At 40.9% G+C, this 22,586-nt stretch overlaps 1 protein-coding gene across 5 annotated transcripts in view; it reads left to right on the plus strand.

The window, feature by feature from the left end:
- The window catches only part of LYN (LYN proto-oncogene, Src family tyrosine kinase), a 53,025-nt gene extending 31,081 nt beyond the window's left edge, over positions 1-21,944 (plus strand). For all 5 annotated transcript variants that reach the window (XM_035318548.1, XM_035318546.1, XM_035318545.1 and 2 more), the window contains exons 9-13: positions 2,154-2,336; positions 3,281-3,357; positions 11,839-11,992; positions 14,092-14,223; positions 20,505-21,944. In XM_035318548.1, coding sequence (XP_035174439.1) covers positions 2,154-2,336; positions 3,281-3,357; positions 11,839-11,992; positions 14,092-14,223; positions 20,505-20,707 — 749 coding nt within the window. In that variant the 3' untranslated portion in view covers positions 20,708-21,944. The remainder of the gene's footprint in view (positions 1-2,153; positions 2,337-3,280; positions 3,358-11,838; positions 11,993-14,091; positions 14,224-20,504) is intronic.
- Positions 21,945-22,586: the final 642 nt, after the last annotated feature.

Raw genomic sequence — 22,586 nt, forward strand, 5'->3', positions numbered from 1 at the left:
TCCTCGTGGTAATCATAAGTGACCCAACCTGAGGACTAGGACATTAAGCTTTGGTGGTACAGATGCATACTGAAAAGATGCTGCCTGCTCCATGTCTGTCTAGCCTGATATTCTAACATAATGCTCCTCTTCATGTGTTATTCGTACTCTGCCACTTCTGGCTCACAGATGATGGGAGTTTTCTCTCAGGTGGCTAGGTAACACCAGCTTACCTGAAGAGGTAGGGCCTCATGCTCTGTGAGGGCTTTACTTGTAATGGGTGGGAGAAAGAGGTGACACATTCCAGTTTTCCTGAGCTGTCAAGGGTCAATTTTTTACAGACATCATAACATTTACTGATGATGAGAGTTCAACGACCTTTCATCACTGGCTGTGTGTTGTTGTTCCTGCCACCTCCCCCAAAACCTGATGAAATAAATGAATGAGACACAGATCAGGGTCAAATGTGTCTAATGCTCTCATGCTACTTTGTTTTGTATGTTACCACCAGATGACCAGGATAGACTGTTTTCCTGCAGAGAACATCAGTATTGGGTGAGGTTTTTGTTGTTAGTAATGCAAATTGTCTGTAAGCAGAAACCTAGTCTGATGAATCTCTAGTGAATATGAAGTACTGTTACATAGTTAATGTTAAGAGTGTAGATCAGAATTGTTTCACAGAAGTAAAGGTATTAATTAGTATGTTTAGCAGAGTATTCAACAAATGGGGAGTGGAGCTGGTGTTCTCATTCAGGGTATGGTGCAGAATATTACAAACTACACATATAAGCCTTCTGCTTTTTAGGCAGAAAGAGATGTATTTAATACATATTTTTTGCATGAATAGAAATTGTATACCTGAGTTTTAATGGCAGAATTTGACCTGTTATTGTTATTTCTTCTGATTTGACCATCTAGAGAGAGGCATATCGGTGTTATGCTTTGACCATACTGTGCTTGGAAAAAATATATTTAATAATCATGCAGTTGAATATTTGCTCACAGTTATAGTGGCTTTTCTCAGGTGATGATCTTTCTTTTAAAAAAGGTGATAAAATGTGCAGTGGTTAGAGCAATTACTTAGGATCTAGAAATTATTTCCTTGCTTTGCCACTGAGCTCCTATATTAAGGCGATAAGTAATACACAGAAATTACAGGCTCCAATTTAGAGGTACATCCATTGTGGTAATACTGTCTGGATTACTGCTGAATGTGGAACTGAGGTTATTTCTCTGAGTCACAAAAGCTTTACTTCTCCAAGAAGTGTTTTTACAATGTTGAAATGTGTGTAGTAGGGGGGACAACAGGCTGCAGTTTAATATTACTGGAGCAAACAGTAAATCTGGAATGTTGCATTTATATCCCTCTCTTTTTCTATTTCTTGTATTTTCTATTTGTTTTCTTTCCTATTTGTTTTCTTTTTCAAATTAAACAACTTTACAAGATGAACTTCAGGATCAGTTCTTGCTATTCTCTTGATTTTATTTAATGCTATTTTAACCTTTATTTACTGACAGTTGAGTTTCACATAGTCAGAGTATTACATTAGAAGGTTTGATAAACAGAGAAATGAAACAGCCACGATTATTTCTACTCTTGGCATATGCTATGTGGAAAGGAATTATCATGTTTTAAATCTCTCTCTGAACGCTGTGGGATTGCAGTCCTGCCAGCATATCTCTGTTGGTCACGAGAATGCTCATTTGGTTGCACTTTACTGAAGAGTTCCATTTTGAGTACTGAGGGTTAAAGAAAGGATTATAAGCATGAGACTGGCACACATAAAATGGTTCTAACCATGATATTTAAAGATGATCCGCAATCTTGTAAGCAATCCATGGGCTCTATTACATTTTGAAACAATTTATGTGGATGTTTATTAAAACATCTTGACTGTTTTAGCATTTTCTCATGGGCTACTTATAAATGAAAACTTTATTTATTCCAATAAACCGTTCACAAAAAGTAGAAAATTGGTTATAATTGACTGCAGTGCATCGGCAAAATATAAAGGAATTTTAGTGTAAACATTTGTGCTACATGTGATGACTTCTTGTCAGGCTCCTAGCTGTTACTGGAATCTAACCTCACCAGCTTTATGGGTTCCTGCTAGTCAGGGTGCTGCATGGTGCAGGGTGACTGAGAGTGCACTGAATGTATTTCCTCCTTTTAGGTTATTATCATAACAGTACAAAAGTGGCTGTGAAGACTCTGAAGCCGGGAACGATGTCTGTGCAAGCCTTTCTGGAGGAAGCCAACCTCATGAAAACACTTCAGCATGACAAGCTAGTTAGGCTTTATGCTGTAGTGACCAAAGAAGAACCTATTTATATTATAACAGAATTCATGGCAAAAGGTGAGAGTGACACAGGGTCTGTGAGCATGGTTTTAGTAAACACTTCTGTTTATTAGTCATTCATTAGTCAGTGCCCATTCTTTAAAAAGGAAGCAACAGAAAACTTGGGATTTTCACATTATTCTTTTGTATGCTCTGATATAAAGTGAGGGAGCACTTATCTTAGAGGAGGGATAAGGATTTGATTTTATGATTCATTATGCATTTTTGAAATAACTTTTTTTTTTACAGATTTCTTAAATGCATCATTTTTTAATTGTTTCATGTGCAGAGCATAACCCTCAAAATAGCTCTGGTTCCTTTGGGTTCTAATACTTAATTTTGCTGTTGTAACAAGGCACTTAATTAAAACCTTAGAAACTGTCTTATGTAGCTCTTGAATTGATAAATACTTGTTTAATAAGGGAGTGATGAGTGTTCCTGAAAGGATTGCTGCACTACTAGGAAAGGGCAACCTGTAGTAGAGTATCATTACACAAAATAAGTGAGGTTTCCTTCTCAGATTTTCTTAGGTAGTAGCATTTTTGTTTGTTTGTTTGTTTTCTGTTTTCAAGCAGTTCTGCTGATGATTTCATAAACACTAGCTACCATTTGGCAACATATTCTTTATCACCTTGAAATAATTAATGAGTGAGATTCTCCTAGAGAACTTTCCTGATAGCCCGTAGATTAGGGTAATTATCCAATTCAGCACCAATGAGCTAAGGTATGCTCTGATGTGAGTTTTCTACACCCAGGAAAATTGCAAAACTTGGATACCTGCCATGCTGACTTGAATGTTGCTGTTATTAGGTTGTGTAAAGAGATGGGCTTACTGTAGTCAGCTTGAAAATACATGAAAACCATTCACTGCAAAACTTCTGTGACTCAGAAAATTGAGGACCTAGTGGGAACTTTATTCTGATAATAAGCTACACTGACTTAGTCTTTCTCTGTTGTAACAGGAAGTTTGCTGGATTTTCTGAAGAGTGATGAAGGAAGTAAATTGTTGCTTCCAAAACTAATTGACTTCTCTGCTCAGGTAAGTTTTAAGAACCATGCTCAATATTAAGGGGTTCTATTTCTCTCCAAGTCTGAAATTCAGAATGGGAAACTTTATCCTAAACTTTGTCGCATTAAAGGAGAATTTAGTTTTTTTGTCTGAGTAAATATGGTTACTTGAAAGGAGGGAATAGAGGAAAAATGTGTTTCAAAGGAAACTTGTGAATTTAGGCCTCCCTCTTTGATACTGCTGGCAATCTACTTAGATGGCAGTGGTACACAGTCACTCTCCTTTGTGAAAAGGCTGTTTTCATTTCCAACAGAAGTGAGGTGAAAGTGTACAAGTTCTGTGGAGTGAGTGCTTACGAGATGCCTCCAAGTAGCATTCATTGGTGGTGTTGTCTTTATTTCTTAGGTTAGCTCAATTAGTAAAACTTCTATCTTAACTTCCACAGAGTAATGTCTGTTTCAAATTCATATGTAAATTACTGTGAAGCAAATAAAATCTAATCAATATTTCACAAGAAATCTCATTGGTTGTGAAACCATGGAGATAGTCTCAAAATATACAAGTTATCCCACACCATAAGAAAAAAAATGTAGAGAGAAACCCCAAAGTGATTTGTGTGTCAAGGTCTGTATGAAAGGTGCCTATAGTGCAGTGTTCTGCCTCTGACAGTTACACACTATAAATGTCCAGGGAGAAAACTCACAGTGAACTAAAATAAGATCAGGAATATTTTTTTGGCCTTGGTTGACACACTGTTGAGCTCTGCATGTCTCTTTAGTCACACTGTTCTGGTAAGCCAGTTTACCTGTCCATCCAGGCTTCTCAGGAAGACTGAAAATGCAACAAATGGTAGCTGAGGATTGTCTTCTTTTTTCCCCTTGCTTGCCTGTGATGTTTCCCAAGGCTGAGCTGCTCACAGCCACACTGCACAGCAGGCGTGTCTGTATGCACGTGTCTATGCAAGAATTATGTTGCAACAAAAAATTCTGAAACTCTACCCAATGCGGAACAATACATTAGCAATGGACTTGTGATTCAGCAGCATGAAAATGGTCAGGAAGTCTTTCCACTTAATACATTGCCTTTTTATCTAGAGGAAAGGCCTTTGTCACCTTTGGCCTTGTCAGATAGGGAAGGACTGGGAGTGAGAGAAAGGGAGGGGAGGCTGTGGCTGTGTGACTAACAGATAGCTGAAGAATGTAATGCCCTTAAATATGAACCCACTTCTGGAGCTGATTTTTTCACTATTAAAGAGTGCTGTGAGCTGGTGTTTGCATTGCCAGATGGCTACTCAGTGCTTCACTTACTGAATTCATGAAGCCTTTGCCTTGAATAATCTTGAAAAAAATCTGTATTTACAAGGGATAAAATAATCTGATTTTGGAAAAAAAAAAAAAAAAAAAAAAAAAAAAAAAGTTAGGACTGCTCCAACAGGTGAAATAAACATCTTGTAAAAAGATAACATTTTGCAAGCAAGTAATTGAATATACTTCTGCTCTGCTGTACTGATTCTGCTATTTTGTTATCTGAGCATCTGCATGCATCAGTTGCCATTGTTAACAGCAACAGAGGAGGATTTAGGTGGATTTAAGTCTGGTGGTGACTTCAGTGTACAGCTGTGGACTCAGGGATTTTATTTTTTTAATTTCTCTATTTTGCTGTACTAGCAGTCCCAATTTGTGAAATTAGGTCTGTGGAAAACATGGCAAGAAAATGCTTGCTGGGAAGGAGGTCCAGCTCAGTTTCTAAAACAATCTGCCCTCTGGAAGAGCTGAGGTTTCTCTTCTGTGTTTTAATTAGTGTGTATGAGTAGGGGCTAGGGAAATCTAGGGTTGGTTATGCCCTGGCAAAGATAATTTTGGCCACTAGAGATGAATGCTAGCAGTCTCTGTAATGAGAGTGTTTTAAAAGAAGCTGAGTTTTGCAAACATATCTTCAGCACATATCTTCAGTACTGCCTGCTTTCATACAGAAGAGAGCAGTGGCATCCCCTGTAGAATTCAGCAGAATTGTGAATTTTTAATAGCCGCCAGAAACAAAGTCAGGTACATGGAGAAACCAACACCTGAGCCTCTTTCCCTGTACTTACAGCCTATGAGACCACTGCTTGGTGAGTGCTAAGTAGCCCAGCAACCCCATGGGCTGGTCCAGTAACTTCCCTGGTCTGGCAGTCACGAGCTGACACAACTTGCGAGCAGTTCCTGGTACTTCTGCTTCTCAGCTCAGCAATCAGGCTGAGGAAATGCAAAGGTGCTGTTGGCTATCAGTTCCCAGTTACAGGCTTGAATGTGAGCTAATTTCATTGCTTTGTCCACAAGCTCTGCTGCCAGATCTTGCTAAGGCAGCAGACCAAAACACTCAGCGTGCAGGCTGCTTGTATTCCCCTCTGTCGTTTACAGGCAATAGCCTGGCTGTTGCATCACCAGGGTGACTGGCAAACTGGATCTTGGTAGTTGTTTCCTGTCTTGCCCCACAGCTAATTTGCCCAAAGAGCTTCCAATTCTTTGTCTTCCAGTTATTGAAATCATGCTTGCCTCTGTTTTACGAGGTCAACTAAGAACGTGTGATGCAAATTCAGTGAACTTTTTGCATTTATCAACTCTTCCTACTTCTTATGCAAATCTGTTATCTGCTGCTTAGTATACACATGTTGGGTTTAGGAAAATTATATCAATATTAATGAACATACTCGTGTCATACTTTTCAAACTGGTCAGTTGTATCACAAAAAACAGTCTTTTCCATGCAGCGCTGATACTTTCATTAATCCTTCTATGATCTACAACTTTGTTAGCAACTCTTATTTTATCCTCTTTCTGTTTTTTAAGGCTAAAATGCCATTAGACTAATAATAATATTGAAATAGTAATAATGATTCCCTCTAATATTCCAGTACGTTACTCTTTTTTTTTTTTTTTTTTCTATGTGAGTCTGCTTTAACTATCTAGCTGTTTGACTGGAGAAAGTGGAATACATTTTTGCAGCCTTTCTTGACTCACCTTTAGTATAAACTCTGCTGCAAATGGAAAATAGGTATTACAATAATTATCATTTGAAGAATTAAAACGTCTCTGTATCTCAACAGTTTTCAGATACAGAGGGTCTATACCCTCTTCATAGGCACTTACCCTAATGATGTGAGGATGAATTATTGTTTCAAATTCTGCAAGCATGTTTTATTTTATTACATGTCTGGCCATCATTGAAAGGAATCTGGTTTTGGTTAACCCTAGACCAAATAAAGTCTTATCCAGGTCAATAGCATGTGTTTGCTTAAACCTTCCAAAACCGCAGGCTGTTTTTTCTGACACTCTTCCCTAAAAACTGGGAATTACCAAATTTAAAGCAGTGTGAACCTCAGCAAATGCTACATTACCTCCTCTTCTTTAACCTCATTGGGATAGTCCCTCATGTTGTAGCTGCTTTTCGCTGATTTCCTATGTACTCTGACTTACATAGGCTGCTTCACCTGCTCTAGCAGGAGCTTCCCACAGAGCCACGGGCCTGGGCTGGTTTGCAGTGAGAGCAGCTTTGCGGCCACCCTGCGCCCAGCCCAGCAAAGGAAAAGGGATGTGGCCAGGATGTCCTGCTCACTGCTGAGCCTGCAGATGCAGCCTCAGTGGTAGAGCAGCCCTAGGGAGTGAGAATCACTTGTGTAGCAGGCAGCAGCAATACAGAGGGATCATTGAAGCCACCTTTATTCATAGATCCCTGGCTTCTACTGGGTGCAGTTTCACCTGTAGCTTTCATATGTACGGATCCTGAATGGACAAAAAAGCCCCATCTGTCAATGCAAAGGAAAGCCTTTTAAAAGTACCTAAACCATCCCCAAAGTAACCATTTCTAGATGATTTTGGTTTAAAAATTATAGATGAAATAGTGCTGGAGAGGACTGGGGATGATTTAGCCTAGTGTTTCTCAGTCTTTTGGACATCATAACATCATAGGTCATATATTTTTCTGTTTTTCTTCTTCTTCTTCTCTTTTTCCCCCCAGAATTGATTTAATTTGTTACCAAATACAAACTAGGTGCAACCTTGAATACTGATTCATCAGTTTAATTTATTTATTCTTTGTCCATATTTTACTTCCCTGTTTTGCAGGTGAGTAGAGGCTCTCTGACTGGATTTACTGACAGTGTTCAGGTGTTTCATAAACACCCATGTCCTTCAAAACTGTTCTAGCCCAGTTTCCATTTTACACCCTGAGTTCTTACCCCTTTGTTATTCATGTCAGCCATGCGTGCATCCTTGATGCTTTTAGTGAAGACTGAAGCAAAAGCAGGCATTTAAAAACTCTGTGTCATTTGCATGTAGCTTTCCCCATCTGTTTAACATAAATATTTTTGTTGCTCATCTTGTTACAAATGCACCTCTAGAATTTTTCTCTGCTTATGCTTTCTGTTTTCAGCATGTTTTGTGGGTCACTTCTTCTGATTTTAGTTGTATTTGGGTATTCTTTTACAATTTTCAATTTGACTGTATCATTTTCAGGGGTTTCAGACCATGTAAGATTTGGCCAACCTTTTCTTGTTGAGCACCTTTTTTACAATGCATGGTTTGCCCTTGCACTTGTAATTGTTGTTTCCTTGCTGGCATGGTTGTTCCTGAGACTATTTTCCTATAAGGTTGCACCTGCCAACTCTCCAAGTTGTTTAAAATTTGCTTTCCTAGGAAAAACAGAAGTCTTCATATTGCCATTCTTTCATTATGTTTCATTTTCATTCCCATCTGTTTCATGATCCCCGTCACCCACTTTTCATTCTCAACATGATATCATATATTCTCAGCATGATACAAAAACATCCTATCAGGTTAACCCCGAACAAGCCCATCTGGCCTTTTTAGTATTCCACATTTTTACACATAGCTTACAAATGCACAAGTGGAATCTGTTACAGATGTTACTGCAACCCTCCTTCTGCATTAATAAACAGCATTGCAAACAATATGTAAACATGTCTCGTTTGAAATAACTCTTGCAAAAATGAATCACAGGCCTTGGAATGAAAGTTGAAATGAAACGTCTTTCAATTGAGCTTAACAGCTGAGCTGTTAAGGAACCCAGAAGTTCTCCAGTTTTGTAGAAAAAAAAATAAAAATTAAAAAAAATGGCAGAGATTTGTCCTTGTCCTTTCGAAAAAACGAAGAGAACATAACTGCCCATCCCTGTATGTGCTGTTTAGCTTCAGCTATGGCATTTCACTGATGTAATCTGTGAGTTGTGACCAAGTGCTTTTCATTTTCTGAAAGTGTAGCTTTGCTGTGAAAGCAGAGTCTCCTCTCCTGAGACGCTGGTTTGTTAGGTTCTCCCCTCTCCCTTCAGAAGATGTGAAGGACTGGGCAGATCACATGGAATGCTTCTTTTAGCACCATTGTTTGCTGCCTGCTTTTCCTACCATTTTCTTTAAATAAGAGTTTTATTGTTTGTGAGATGACCCACAAGCGTTCTGGAGAGTTAAGTAATCACCATGTTTTACAGGCAGAAAGAGCAGAAACTGAGAGAAAAGAGCACAGCTAGCTGAAATCACCACGTCAGTGACAGAGCCGTATGCAAAATGTTGGCTTGGAGTCATTTATTTATCGTCTGAACTTCAGCTGAAGATTCATAGTCTGGAGGCTGTCCTACAGGCTGATTTATTCCTTCCAGGAGTTAGTTAGTTACTTGTCATTCTTACATTATGTACATCGTTCCTACTGTTTAGTGATTGCCTTTTATTATTGTTATTGTTAAATAATTTAGCTTAGGTAATTCTACAAGCATGCCCGTAGTTGATTACAGGTTATGAGAAAACCAGTTTCTTTTTGACTGGTAGTAGTGCAGTGTAGGCAGGATCCTTTCTTAAAGGCCACAGAAAATATCCTGCAAGCCCAAGTAAACTTTCCTTTCCTGCTTCTGACTTGCACGTCACCGAACAGCCTTGACAGGTACAAATGATCATTAAAAGAGAGGGAAAGAGTGCTTTCTTTTTCTTTTGTTCCTGTGGATTTCTCTACATCTAACATAACATTTGGCAATGAAAACCCAACAATTATCAGAAAGAGTTATCGCATGGGCTCTGGCACACATTTCCTTCATCAAAAGATCCTTTTGTGGGGGTTGTTTTGTTGTGGGTTTGTGTGTGTGGTTTTTTCTTTCTTTTTTTTTTTTTTTTTTTTTTTGTTTGTCGATCACAAGGGCTTAACATGAACTGGATGTTTGAATTCAGTTGTTGATTTTCTGCCTTTCCCCTCCTGTTAATCAGAATTCCTTGCCCACTCATTTTTGGGAATTTTTTGCATGCCCTAACGTTTGTATGTACACGGCTTCTTTGAATTTCCCTGATTCAATCCAGTCAAAACCATTGCCCTGGAATTGCGTGGAAATGTAATTTGTATTTGCTGAAAACACAGTGAATTGTTTGCTGTCACATTCTTAGTTTGTGACGAACAGATGATAAGTTCAGTGGAACTGGCACAAAGAAGAGGAAATAAAAAGGTCTTTCCAATGGCTTTGCTTGGCTGAGCTTGGAAACTGAAAATCACAGCCACAAACTTCTCTTCCATGAAGCGGTTCATCATTCACCAGCCAGCGGTTAGTCCAAATGTTGGATCTGTGCAGGGAAGTAAGAGGAAAGTTGATTCCTTCTCGATAGTTGCTGCATTTTCACAGTGGCGTTAGTGCACCTGTCTGCGTTTCAGTCGCATCTGCCAAGCTGGCCGGCGCCATTTCAGCACTGATCTTAGAGCAAAACTTTCGCTTTCAGTTCTCCTTCTTCCCCAAACCCAAATCATCACATGTGGAGGAGAGAATTAAATGCTACCCTTCTATTTTGTGAGTAGTCTTTAAGTCTCTAGTAAGTCTCTGTGGTGACTATTCACTAGTAGCTGCTTCCTTCATTATAAAATACCTTTTACATATTTCTAGAAAATTTGAAATGCAGATGTTCTTCACTTTATTCAACATCACAGATTTTCTTTCTGGTTTAGTGTGAGAACCCCCTTGTGTTGTGTAAGTGAAATTTAAGACTGCCCTGAAGAAGTGGCGATATATTGGTTTGTAAGAAAAGTTTTTTAGTGGCAAGAGGTGGGAGGGAAAGTGGCTGCGTGTTCCATTGCCTGAACAACAAAAGAGGAACGAAGGTAACGGGGTTTCACTGCTCTAAGTGGCAGTGCTGCCTGCGTGTGGTGTGTGTATCTCTTGGGGACTTTTTAAAAACGGATAAGCAGAAGTGGTGTGAATATTTTCTTAAAAGTTTGCCAGGTGCTCCTGTCTGCTTTACTGCACAGCTGAAATGTGCAGCTCTGGCACTGGCAAGGTGTCCGTGTGCTCGTCTTCTCCTGAGATGGAGGGGAAAGGGCACATGTATGAGCATCGTAGGGACTGGGGCGAGAAGGGCCCTTACGTTTCACTGCTGCTTCATTAACAAATCTGGGAGCTTGTGTTCCCCAAACAACGTGGATGGCAGAGACATGTCACCTAGAGAAATTCTGGAGTAGTGTCTGTGGCACAGTTAGCCTGTGGGCCTTGCTTGGGAATGGCACCCCCAGTCTCACAAGGAAAATAAATACTGACAGCTCCCAAGCACTAGTCTGTTCTTATTTTTTTTCCTATCTCCTATTGAACTTTTGGACAGCATACTAACATTACTAACATACTATCAACACAAAAGTTTTACTGCTCTGAGTTGAGTGAGAAACTTTTCTTTCTTTTTTTTTCTTTTTTTTTCTTTTTTTTTTTTTTTTTTTTTTTTGAGAAATAGTATGTTTTTCTTTGGGAGGGGAAATAGGGCAGTCTGGACAAATGCTGAGGTAATCATCCCCAGTGTGTATTTTGAGAGCATTAATCACCTTTAATTTGATTTGGAAATTAATTTTGGTTGCTGAAATGCAAATTAAATTTACTTGTGATGGTATCTGGGTACTTGCTCCCTCATGTATGAGCAGATAGATGTTGTCGGAGGTGAAAACATACATAGTTATTTGACCTGTCTTAGTAATTACCCAGGCTTATACCAGGTAATTAGAAAGCTGGTGGGTTTTTTGTTTGTTTGCTTGTTTGCTTTTGTGTTGTTTCCTTTTCTTTTAAAAAACATTCGGCATTGTTGCTTAATGAAACTTAAAAGAACATGTCTCTCATTTAACTTACCAATTTCTTCCATTTTCTTATTATTTTAAAAATAAACTGGTTAGTAATTTAGGAAAGAGAATATTGTAGTAGAAATCTTATGAGCATTTCATTTACATTTTTGATTTGGGAAGATTCATAAACGTGTATCTTATCCTGCCAACTGTTATTCATCCAAACTATTATTTTGAAGCTGCTACTGTATCATTGTGCAGGACTGGATCTACACGTAAGTCTTGCATGGCAGTCAACCTCTCCTAGTTTTCATGTACAAAATGCTCCAAAGTTACTGGTAATGAATAAGTGAACGTGCCTTTGGTGGTACATTGAAAGAACAGAGAGGCCTGGCCTGCCGATGGCATTGTATTGTGCTGAAATACCAAAATAGTTGTTTCTTTTGTTACAGATTGCAGAAGGGATGGCATACATAGAAAGGAAAAATTACATCCATCGAGACTTGAGAGCAGCTAATGTTCTGGTTTCGGACTTACTGATGTGCAAAATTGCTGATTTTGGACTAGCTAGAGTTATTGAAGACAATGAATACACAGCAAGAGAAGGTATGTTCTGTTGTTGTTTTGTTTTATCTTTAAAACTTCAGTCTCTGGGAGGAAATAAGGCTGTATCTAAAAATAATATGGTCACCAAGGACAGAAAATGCCATAAAAGCTTCCTAGAGACAGTGTTCTAATGCTACCAACTTTTAAAAAGACCCGCAGCTTCCATCCCACTGAATTCAGTGCTGAGAAATTACAAAAATTATTTTCTCTTCACATCCTAAGTGCCACGTGCACCTCCCTCCCCTTTCAGAAAGGAAGCAGCCCTGGTAGTTGTAGTTGCTGGGGGGAAACTTTTGCAAAATTGGTTCTCTTTTGGAGCTGCTCTAGGAGCTGCAGCATCAATTTGCGTGTTCAGCAGCGTTGCTCCTGTGCGTAGGGATGCTCAAAGGCTGCCTCCATTTCCCTGTTCAGCACACGGCCGGGAGGTAACGCTGCAGCAGGGGCAGGACTGGTGAGAAAGGAAAGCATGCTGTTAAAGATTTGTCTGTATTTTGCCATATGTGTTTTGCTAATATTGTCACAAATTGTTTTAAGAAGGACATAGTCAATTAGCTGTAGTGAAAAGATTTTTTTTAATGTTCCCATGCACAGATTGCATTAGGGTAAATGCCCTACAGCATCTCTGAGCGTGCCTGTTGGCTGGCTGTCCTGCTCTTGTTTTAAGGGCACTACCTCATGTTTTCACACTGACTGGGTGGAAACTGTGGTAATGTCGGATGAGAGTGGAAGAACCAGGGCATGCGGAAGAAAGAGAACAATGCGTTACAGTTGAGATTAAAGGGAGACGATTAAAGGGCTGCTCAGAAGTCACTAGGTAACCAGTGACTAATTCAATGGGAGCTCAGGGGGAAGGACCTGATTAAGCAGCTTTCAGAGGAACAGAACCCATACCTGTGTTTTTTTAGCTAGCTCTGGACATTGTATATTGATTAAATGATCCTTTCATGTTATCAATTCTTTATGCTGGGTTTCTTTGATCGGTTTTCTGGCATTCGGTAGTTTCCTAGCTTACCTAGCTTTTGTGCCAGCATGACAGAGCAGGGTTGAAAGGGCATAAATAGGATCTGTTCGCATTACTCTTCTTTTTCCAAAGAGCTAAAGTAATATTCCCCAATGATGGCTGCTTAAGGGTTTCATTCTTAAATAGATGGAGTTTGCATTTATATGGGATTTTTTGGAATCAGTTATTTAGACACGAAAGACGTATATTAAGATATGACTTGCTACTCCTTTTGCATCCATGGCTGTTTAGAAATAACTGTGTGGCATATGTTAAAGTGCATGTTGAAGGAAGATGGACTTTCTTTAAAATGGTAGAAGTTAGTTAAGTCTTGTGAAATTCCAGCTGATGGTTTCCTGGTTTCAGCTGAAATAGAGCTAATTTTCTTCCTGGTAGCTGGTGCTATGTTTTGGATTTAGGATGACAATAATGCTGATAACACACTGATGTTTTTAGCTGTGGCAGAGCAGCGCTCACACAGAGCCAAGGCCTTTCCAGCTCCTGGTGCTGCCCTGCCAGCAAGGAGCCTGGGGGTGCACCAGGAGCTGGGAGGGGACACAGCCAGGGCAGCTGGCCAGGCTGGCCAGAGGGATGCCCCATACCACAGGGCATCATGCTGAATGATAAAATGGGGGGAGTTGGCTGGGGGTGCTGCTGCTCAGGGTCTGGCTGGGCATTTTTTTTTATTTTCCCCCAAGTCTCTCCTCCATCCCAGTGGGGGTTGGGGGGAGTGAGTGAATGGCTGCGTGGTGCTGAGCTCCTGCCAGGTTAATCCCCAGCAAATGGGATTTGTAGGACTTCTCCCTGATCACTGGCAGAAGGTAAAACGTTTACTGCCATTTTAGCAAAAATTCACAATACCCGAGGGACAAAAGGTGCTATGCAACTTTCAGCATTTTATTTGCACCTTTAATGCAGGACATGCAGCATGGCAATGTGTCTTCCAGCACATCTCTGCTGGTAACTCCTGGATAGAAGGAGCTGCTGGTAATTTTCCTGATCTAGGGGTACCATCAACAAGTCTCTTAAAACCTTCCAGTTACTTGATATAGAGTGTTTAAATTTGCCTTTGACTGATTGAGTCTGTATTGGTTTTTAGGTGCAAAATTCCCTATTAAATGGACAGCACCGGAGGCGATTAACTATGGATCTTTCACTATTAAGTCTGATGTGTGGTCATTTGGGATTCTCCTGTATGAAATCGTCACGTATGGAAAGATTCCTTATCCAGGTATGGATGTACAATTATACCATTACTCTGTATTTATACTTTGGTGTTAAAGGCAAAGAAATTACCCAGGGAAAGAACTAGCATCTGACAGTAGCAACGCCAGTGATTTGGGAATGTCTTGCAGGTAATGGTAGTGTTTTGCAAAGCTACCATCACCATATGTGCAAGCCATGTGCCTCTTGGGGGTAAATTTTAGTAAATGGACTACTAGCACCTTGAATGAAGAGTCATTTTTACATATTTAAAAGAATTTACAGCAGAATTGCTGTAATTGTCAAAGATCCCAACTTCACAGGTTAAAGCACTGTCTCGGGGAGGACACAGTACAAGTTTTAATGGTACTGTGTAAGCTACTGCCTTTTTTAATATCATAATATGTGAAAATACTAAAGAAGTGTGTTTTCACAAGCAAATAGGCACTAATACTTTGTCATCATGAGCTAATCTAAACAAACAAGAAACAGAGCCTAAAGCAGCGTTGCTTAACCACATGGAATAGTTGTTCTTTGTTCCCATGGTTCAGATACGAGACCACAGGGGAGTACATCAATAATGGCTATAAAGGTAGCCGTGAAATGGTGATGTGCTTCATGTTTCCTTTTTCTTTCTGTTAAACAAAATACGTAGTAATCTTTCCAATGCATAGAAATGGGTCATATAAAGGATACTTGTGCATATAAAACTGTCACATCTCCGGCATAGCTGATTAACTCAGGGCAGCAGAGTGCATTCACATCAGCTTGCTGAGGTTATGGAAAATTAACCTAAATTCTCTTATCTTGTGGGCAAATGGAGAAAGTGCAGCTGTATTCACCTGGCCTGCTCACTTCCATTTAACAGACGGAGTAACTCCTGAGATAAAGCCTTCGGATCCGTCAGTTTACAGGCAGGAAAGGGAGAGCAGATATTATATATTCAAGCAATGCTTTCCCAGCACTTCCAGTGCAGCAGCTCTTGCTGTTTAAACAGTGAAAACGTTTTCACCATCCCTTCACAAGCAGCTGGAACTCTGCTTCCTGAAACACCAGGGATGTCAAGGCGACAGCAATGGGTGACCTGAGTCCTGAACCCTGCCGTGACAGTAGGCTTAACACCTGTGGGCACAGGGAGACCAGACTTCCCATGAGACTCAAGCAGCCAGGGACAGGTTGGTGGCAGCCAACTTGATGTTATGTGAAGGAAGAACATACCACCTTTCTGTGCAAGAGGCAGAACCAAAGCAGACGTTCTTATCTCTCCTCAAGGCTCCAGTCCAGGGAAGCACTTAAGCTCGAGAGCAGCCCCCTTAAGCTTCAAGAGGTGATAGGGCTACTACTTGTATAGCTAAATGTTTAAACATACGCTCAGGGTCATTTTTTAGGTAAGGGCTATAAAATATGTGACTGAGTAGATGGTCCTCCCAGTCCTAGTCTAAAAAAGCTGCTCAGGTCCCCAAGGAAAGATCAGATGGAAGCTGTCAGCAGCAGGGTAATTCATGGCTCTTCCCACAGTTGCAATACTTCATTTCCCATTAGCACATGCCCATGCATCCAGACACTAGCCCATGCTGAGGTGACCCCACAAGATACTTCTGGATACCTTGAAAACTGTCCTTCCCTGAGCAAACCTACAAGTTCACCCAGAAACCAGCACTACAAAAATACAAAACCCCAACCAATACTTAATTCTGCAGCTAAGTCTGCTGTCTCTTTACCCTCCGTAAAACACATCATATTTTTATTTTAAGAACAAAATCAATTGGCGCAGCAGAAACTGTACTACTGTGGGAAAATATCTCTTCTAGGGGAAGCCTAGGCAATAGTGTTTTTTTGTTGTTGTTGTTGTTTTGTTTGTTTGTTTTAATATGGAAGCATTTTTATGAGTATCATAAATAAGCCATACACTGTGAACTAATTTGTCAGCCAGAGATTAGAAGGGGAAGCCTCTTGCCTGCATTATGCTTGTAATAGTTTGCAGGCATCGCTTGCATTCAACTGCAAGAGGGATATATGACTATTTTAAATAAAAGTCTAAACTGAAGTAGCCTAACAGGCAAAAAGCTGATACTGAGGAACCAGCGGGACAGCAAAATAAGTGGATGACCAATTTAGTTCACATGAAGAAATGTGACAGGTTTGGATAAATTACCCCAGCATGGCAAGAATAGCCCAGTGATAGGTTGTGAGTAGCAGCTGCTGGAGTAGAAACAGTAAATTGATTTTTCAGTTCTAATGGGAACACTTCAAAATATTATTTTCAGGTATTAACCGGCTTCAGCAACTAGTAAGTTTTCAGCATAAAGCTGCATACAAAACAGTTTGAGTTGCAGCTGACAAATAGTTAATGCTAGGAATGAAAATCTAGGCAGGCAGCTTGGTAGGAAGCATTTCCAGCCAAGAAACTTGGAACTTCTGTGATCTTTGTTCCTAAATTCCAACAGCTGTTTCTCTTCCTGAGAAATTCAAAGCAATTAGTAGGACTATAGTTTCAGGAACTACCTCTGAAATACGAAACAAGTGTCTGATTCTGTAGGCAAGTAGGTTGAATTTGTTGAAAAAAAACTAATTTTAGCTGAGAAAGTGTGGGATAAAGCAGTGGACGGCGAGGTGGGTTGAGAACTGGCTGACTGGCTGAGCTCGGAGGGTGGTAATCGGCGGCGCAGAGTCCGGCTGGAGGCCTGTGACTAGCGGTGTTCCCCAGGGGTCGGTGCTGGGTCCGGTCTTGTTCAATATCTTCATTGACGATGAGGGAATAGTGTCTGCCCTCAGCAAGTACACCGACAACACAAAGCTGGGAGGAGTGGCTGACACGCCAGAAGGCTGTGCTGCCATTCAGCGAGACCTGGACCGGCTGGAGAGATGGGCAGGAAGAAACCAAATGTGGTTTAATAAGAGCAAGTGTAGAGTCCTGCACCTGGGAAGGAACAACCAGATGTATCAGTACAGGCTGGGGGACGACCTGCTGGAGAGGAGCTCTGAGGAGAAGGACCTTGTGGACGACAGGTTGACCATGAGCCAGCAGTGTGCCCTCGTGGCCAAGAGGACCAGTGGGATCCTGGCGTGCATTAAAAGGAGTATGACCAGCAGGTCGAGGGAGGTGATCCTCCCCCTCTACTCTGCCCTGGTCAGGCCTCACCTGCAGTATTGTGTCCAGTTCTGGGCTTCCCGGTACAAAAAAGAGAGGGATCTCCTGGAAAGAGTCCAGTGGAGGGCCACAAAGATGATACGGGGCCTGGAGCATCTTCCCTATGAAGAAAGGCTGAGAGACCTGGGTCTGTTCAGCCTGGAGAAGAGAAGACTGAGAGGGGATCTCATCAATGTCTATAAACCTGAGGGGTGGGAGACAGAAAGATGTAGCCAACCTCTTCTCAGTGGTTTGTGGGGATAGGACAGGGACAATGGCCGCAAGATAGAGCACAGGAAGTTCCGCACCGACATGCGAAAGAACTTCTCAGTGAGGGTGACGGAGCACTGGAACAGGCTGCCTAGGGAGGTTGTGGAGTCTCCTTCTCTGGAGATATTCAAGGCCTGTCTGGACGCCTACCTGGGCAGCCTGCTCTGAGGAACCTGCTTTGGCAGTGGGGGTTGGACCCAATGATCTTTCAAGGTCCCTTACAAACCCTACAATTCTCTGATTCTGTGAATTTCCTGGTGATTACACAATATGTAATTTATTGGAACCAGCCATGTTTGCATATGTCAGGTGTTCTTCACAAGGTATGTCACTTTCTGTACACTGGGATTCTTCCTTCATGTTGCTTTGTTTACATCATTTCCCGGGCTGTAACATAAGGAAATCTTCAGGTACCACAGAGTAATTAACAGACATGTACCAAATCTTTAGAGGTAGTCCTTTGCTAGCTAGTCTTTTTGCTGTAAGGTGTAATGAATATGCATGTGGGATGTCTTTTACTGACTAGGACATAGTTTTGATTAAACAGGTATCCCTCTAGCTGAAAGAAAAAAAAAAAAAAAACTAACTTGGAAAAGTTAAACAAGTAGCTATTCTGAGAGTACTACATCAAGTGTGGGGTAGACAGGTAAGCCTATCTGTTTAAAAAAAAAAATACATAAGGATGTTCATGATGCTGTACTGAGTACGCAATACTGATAAAAGGCTCTTCATTTTGGTCTTATGAACTTAAGTGGTTATTTAATGCATATTTTTTTCTGCAAGTTAGGTGAAACACAGTACGCAGCATTCAGAATACAGCAATAATCCTGAAGACACTAGATCTAAACACAAGCCTATAAAGTACTCAAACCCAAGCAGTCAGATCATTGTTCTCTGTAAAAATACTTCATCGGCTTTCTTTCTATATTTATTTTGGCTTTACTTTATCTTTGTATAGCAGTAATTCCTTATTCTGTGAAAACATCCTATTCCATTGCTACCTTCAAAATACTCTTTTGCTATAACACGTGCAGTGTTAGGAAAACTTCACTCCTCCTTCCAAAGAAAAACTTTGAAAATACAAAAGATGTGCCCAAAGTAACCGCTTTGATTCAGACCCAGATTTCATGGCTGATGATATTTCTAGAAGTTAAAGCCAAAAGGCTTGAACTGAAGGAACTCTGACCTTTGGAAGAATTTGGGGCAGTATCCTATAGTTAATGTCAAATTATTTGGGGGAATTAATCCTACCCTGCACAGATCTTAACCTCTCCCTTTGAAATGAATGCAAAGAGGATCCACTATGTTCTGTTGCAGTGGTATCTGCTCTTCTAATTGAGGAAAACTTGGCTTGGTCTTATGGTGTGCATAATGTGATTGGCAGAATTTCCCTGCGTATTAAGGAAAACCCCCTTAATTCAAGTCATCTTGAAAATCTAAGTAGTTACACTGAATTAATTCGTCATTTGGTTGTGATTCAAATGTATCCTTACCAGCCAAGTGGCTTAAATCACAGCCTCGGTGCTCTGGCGATGCATGCAGTGCTCTGCAGCGGTGGAGCTGCTCCGTCACCGTGTGCCCAGGGGACAGCACACCTGCACCTCTGCTGCAAGCCTCGGCATCAATTGGAGCACTGCATGTCACACTCTCACCTAACCAGAGGTTAAAAAAAACACACCACACGGTAGTCTTAGAGCTGCACTACATGGGGAACTTGGTTTGAGGAGCAGCCAGCGGCTGTGGGGTCGAGATACCCTTCTGGGTAGAGATGAAGTCCTCACTGATGGCAAATGTCCAGGCTGAAACACAGGTGCTTCCTGCATGCCCTGTCCCTGGAAGAAAGAGCATTCACTGAAGTACAAAAAGCTCAGAGGCTGGCTTGGGAGAAGGTAAAGCTGGCATAGTTAACCCCCTGAGTTGCGTAAGATGTGCAGAGGAAAGGGCAAGCTGAAAGGCAGGCTTCGGGGTAGGAAGTGGTTTTCTTGTCGGCCCTGGCATAGCTGACCTCATGTGCATGACTGCCTTCTGAGAGCAGGTGTTGCAATCCTTCTGTGAACCCATCTCTCGAGGATATAAAGGAGGAAAAGAACAAGATAAAAAAAAAAGAGGGGGATGCAGTCTGGGGCTGGTCCATGAGAGGTATGTGAGGCTCGGGATGCACTGCTGGTTGTTACTGCTCTTTTTCTCAGAGAACAACAACGGGGAAACAAAGCAAAGCTCATCACAGCTGATGAGATGGTTTTGCACAACAGGAATAGTATGAGCAAGAGGGAGAGGAAATTGCCTGTTACATGTAACGGTGTCGGTGACGTCCACTATCTTGCAATCAGCAGCAGATGCACAACAGTTGAGACAGGAGAAAAATCTGAGTGTGTAACTACACTGAAGGGTGCATGGACGTGGGGCACTGGCAGTGTGGTGAAGCACAGTGTGCTGCTCTCCATCGCTGTGGAACAAGCAGGTTTAAAGCTCTGCAGCCAGAGACAAAGAGGGAAGAGTGACACAGTTGGCCAGGGTGGGGTTTTGGCTGCGGATCTGACCACCTCTGAAAGTAGGAGACACAGGAGGGATCTGGGGAACAGAATGGAGCTGATTCTGGAGACAAGCATTATGAACTCTTCCAGGCTCTTTAGACTTGGCACTAAAGACAGTGCTGTACTTGACCAGGGAAACAGACATCTTCTCCTGGGATTTTCAGAGCAAATCCCACTGTGTCCATGCGCACCTAGGCCTTGTTTACTGAACCCTTATTAGTAGCTGCCTTTAACAAGTAGCAGTAGCCTTGTATTTCTGGGTTAGATGTGTGAAAAGCTTTAGCATGAAGTAAATGAACAAGAAATCAAGTCAGATAGTTTCTTAAGGCGTTAAGAGATCAATTCATCTAAACCTCTTTTTTATTATTTTTAAAGGTATGAGCAATTCAGATGTGATGGTTGCTCTCCAGCGTGGCTACCGGATGCCTCGTATGGAAACCTGTCCAGCTGAGCTTTATGACATCATGAAAACATGCTGGAAAGACAAGGCAGAAGAGAGACCAACATTTGATTATCTACAGAGTGTGCTCGATGACTTCTACACAGCAACAGAAGGGCAGTATCAACAGCAGCCATAGAACAAAGAACACTTTTCCTGTTGACATGGAGCGTTGTCACAGACTGTTACCTGGACAGACTGCTGTAACCAATTACTCCGTGAGCTTGGATGTCTTAACCAAGAGTGGAAGCTGAAATGCTGATGGAAAGACTAATTCTGCAGCGAAATAATCATTCTTTTCTTTGGTTAAAACAATTCCTCTTGAGGCTGAAGTTCTCTTTAAATGCTCTGTGTTTTGCAGCTGCAGAAAGATACCAAACCAAGTCAGCTTTCTGGGGTGGGAAGGGAGGCAAAAGGAAAGCAACCATGCGCCTGTACAGTCTGACAAATCCTTCTCGGGATCAGTCATGGAATACATTACAAGGAGGCCTTTATAAAAGGGATGCATGAACAGCTGTCTTCAAAAGAAAAAGTCATGAAGGAGACCTTACAGATTTAAGACATGGTGTTGCTCTTAAATCACCTTTTTTGAAATGCAGCATAGTGTGAAAACTATTTTTGTATCCTTGTTATTTTGCAGTCTCAGTTGGAGTATTGGCACCTCTTGTAAGACTTTCTAAATGTTGTAATGATTTCCTTTAAGGAAGGGTTGTGTATGTAATTCTTTACATTGAAGATGATTCTCTCTTACTGCTCTGTCACTCGTATTAAGTTTAAAAACATTTTCAAAGCAATGCAACAGCCCTCTCAGATGCAGAAGCGCGTACATGACAGCAGAAGCAGCAGCATACCCAGCTCTGTGTTCGGCCTTTGGTTTCCCACAAGGCCAAAGTCATCATCAATGGGAAAGCACAGGAATTTGAAGGAAGTTCATACTTTTATTGCAGTCACTGAGAATGGTACCCGTGAAAATATTTTAATTGTAATTTCTAATGGTCTGTGATTATCCGAGTATTCCTTGTATTTTTGCTGCTTTAATCAACTAACCTAAAAGCTGTTTTAAAGCTAAAACTAGCTCTAGCACGGTCAAAACCAATTTGTGGAAATATGCAATAGGCTATTAAGTTACATTGCAGTAACACTATAACGTTGTTGCTAAGTATACAAATCTGTAATTCATAAAAATGAAACGCAGTTTGCTAAGCTCTATATTAAATTGTTCTATCCAAATGAGTTATCAAAACAGCTGAGCTACTGCAATTACAACACAACTACAGTATAAGTGGGCTTTTTTTCTTGGTGACACTGTTCCTACCACTGAAACCCAGCACATCTTCTCCACCTCTCACCCCAATTATTTAGGCAAGTGGTACTTTGCAGAAGCTTACAACCCTTTCGATAAAGCTTCGGTGTGCCTGCAGCTAAAGTTCAGCAGCATAAACAATCATTGCTTTTGTTTTCCATTGGCTTCCTTCAGTCAAACTACGCTGGTTAAGCAGACTATCAGATAAATATGTAAATATTGTTTCTATTGTATGGTGATTTTTAATTTTAATAAACGCTTAGTCTGAAATGAGTTGTACAGTAGTAATTCGGGGAAAAACACCTGATACTCTGTCCACAGCAGTAGGACATGGAACATAGGAGCCTCTGCTTATTACCACTAAGAAGGGTAATTTAGAATGGTAAATATTGATGGACTCTGCATACCTTATATCTATTCAGTCTTGGGAAGCTGAAGCAGATTGAACCATCCATTTCTACAGCCCTTTTGGGGTTTCTTTTCAGCAGGCAGGAAGAAAAGGTTTAGTCCTAAATTGTCCTTTAAAACAGCTTCTCAAAATTCTTTAATGTAACAGTCTGTTACAACACTTTGGAAGAGATTACAGCTAAAACTTGGTAAGTACTTCACTACAGGTTGTGTTTTAGCTTAAGGAAAAAAGCTTAAGAGATACTATAAATTTGTTTTTCAAACCATTTCCTGAAGCCAACAACCTGAAGCCAACAAAAGTGATCCA

This window comes from Oxyura jamaicensis, chromosome 2 (assembly GCF_011077185.1).
Source record: "Oxyura jamaicensis isolate SHBP4307 breed ruddy duck chromosome 2, BPBGC_Ojam_1.0, whole genome shotgun sequence".
NCBI lineage: Eukaryota > Metazoa > Chordata > Aves > Anseriformes > Anatidae > Oxyura > Oxyura jamaicensis.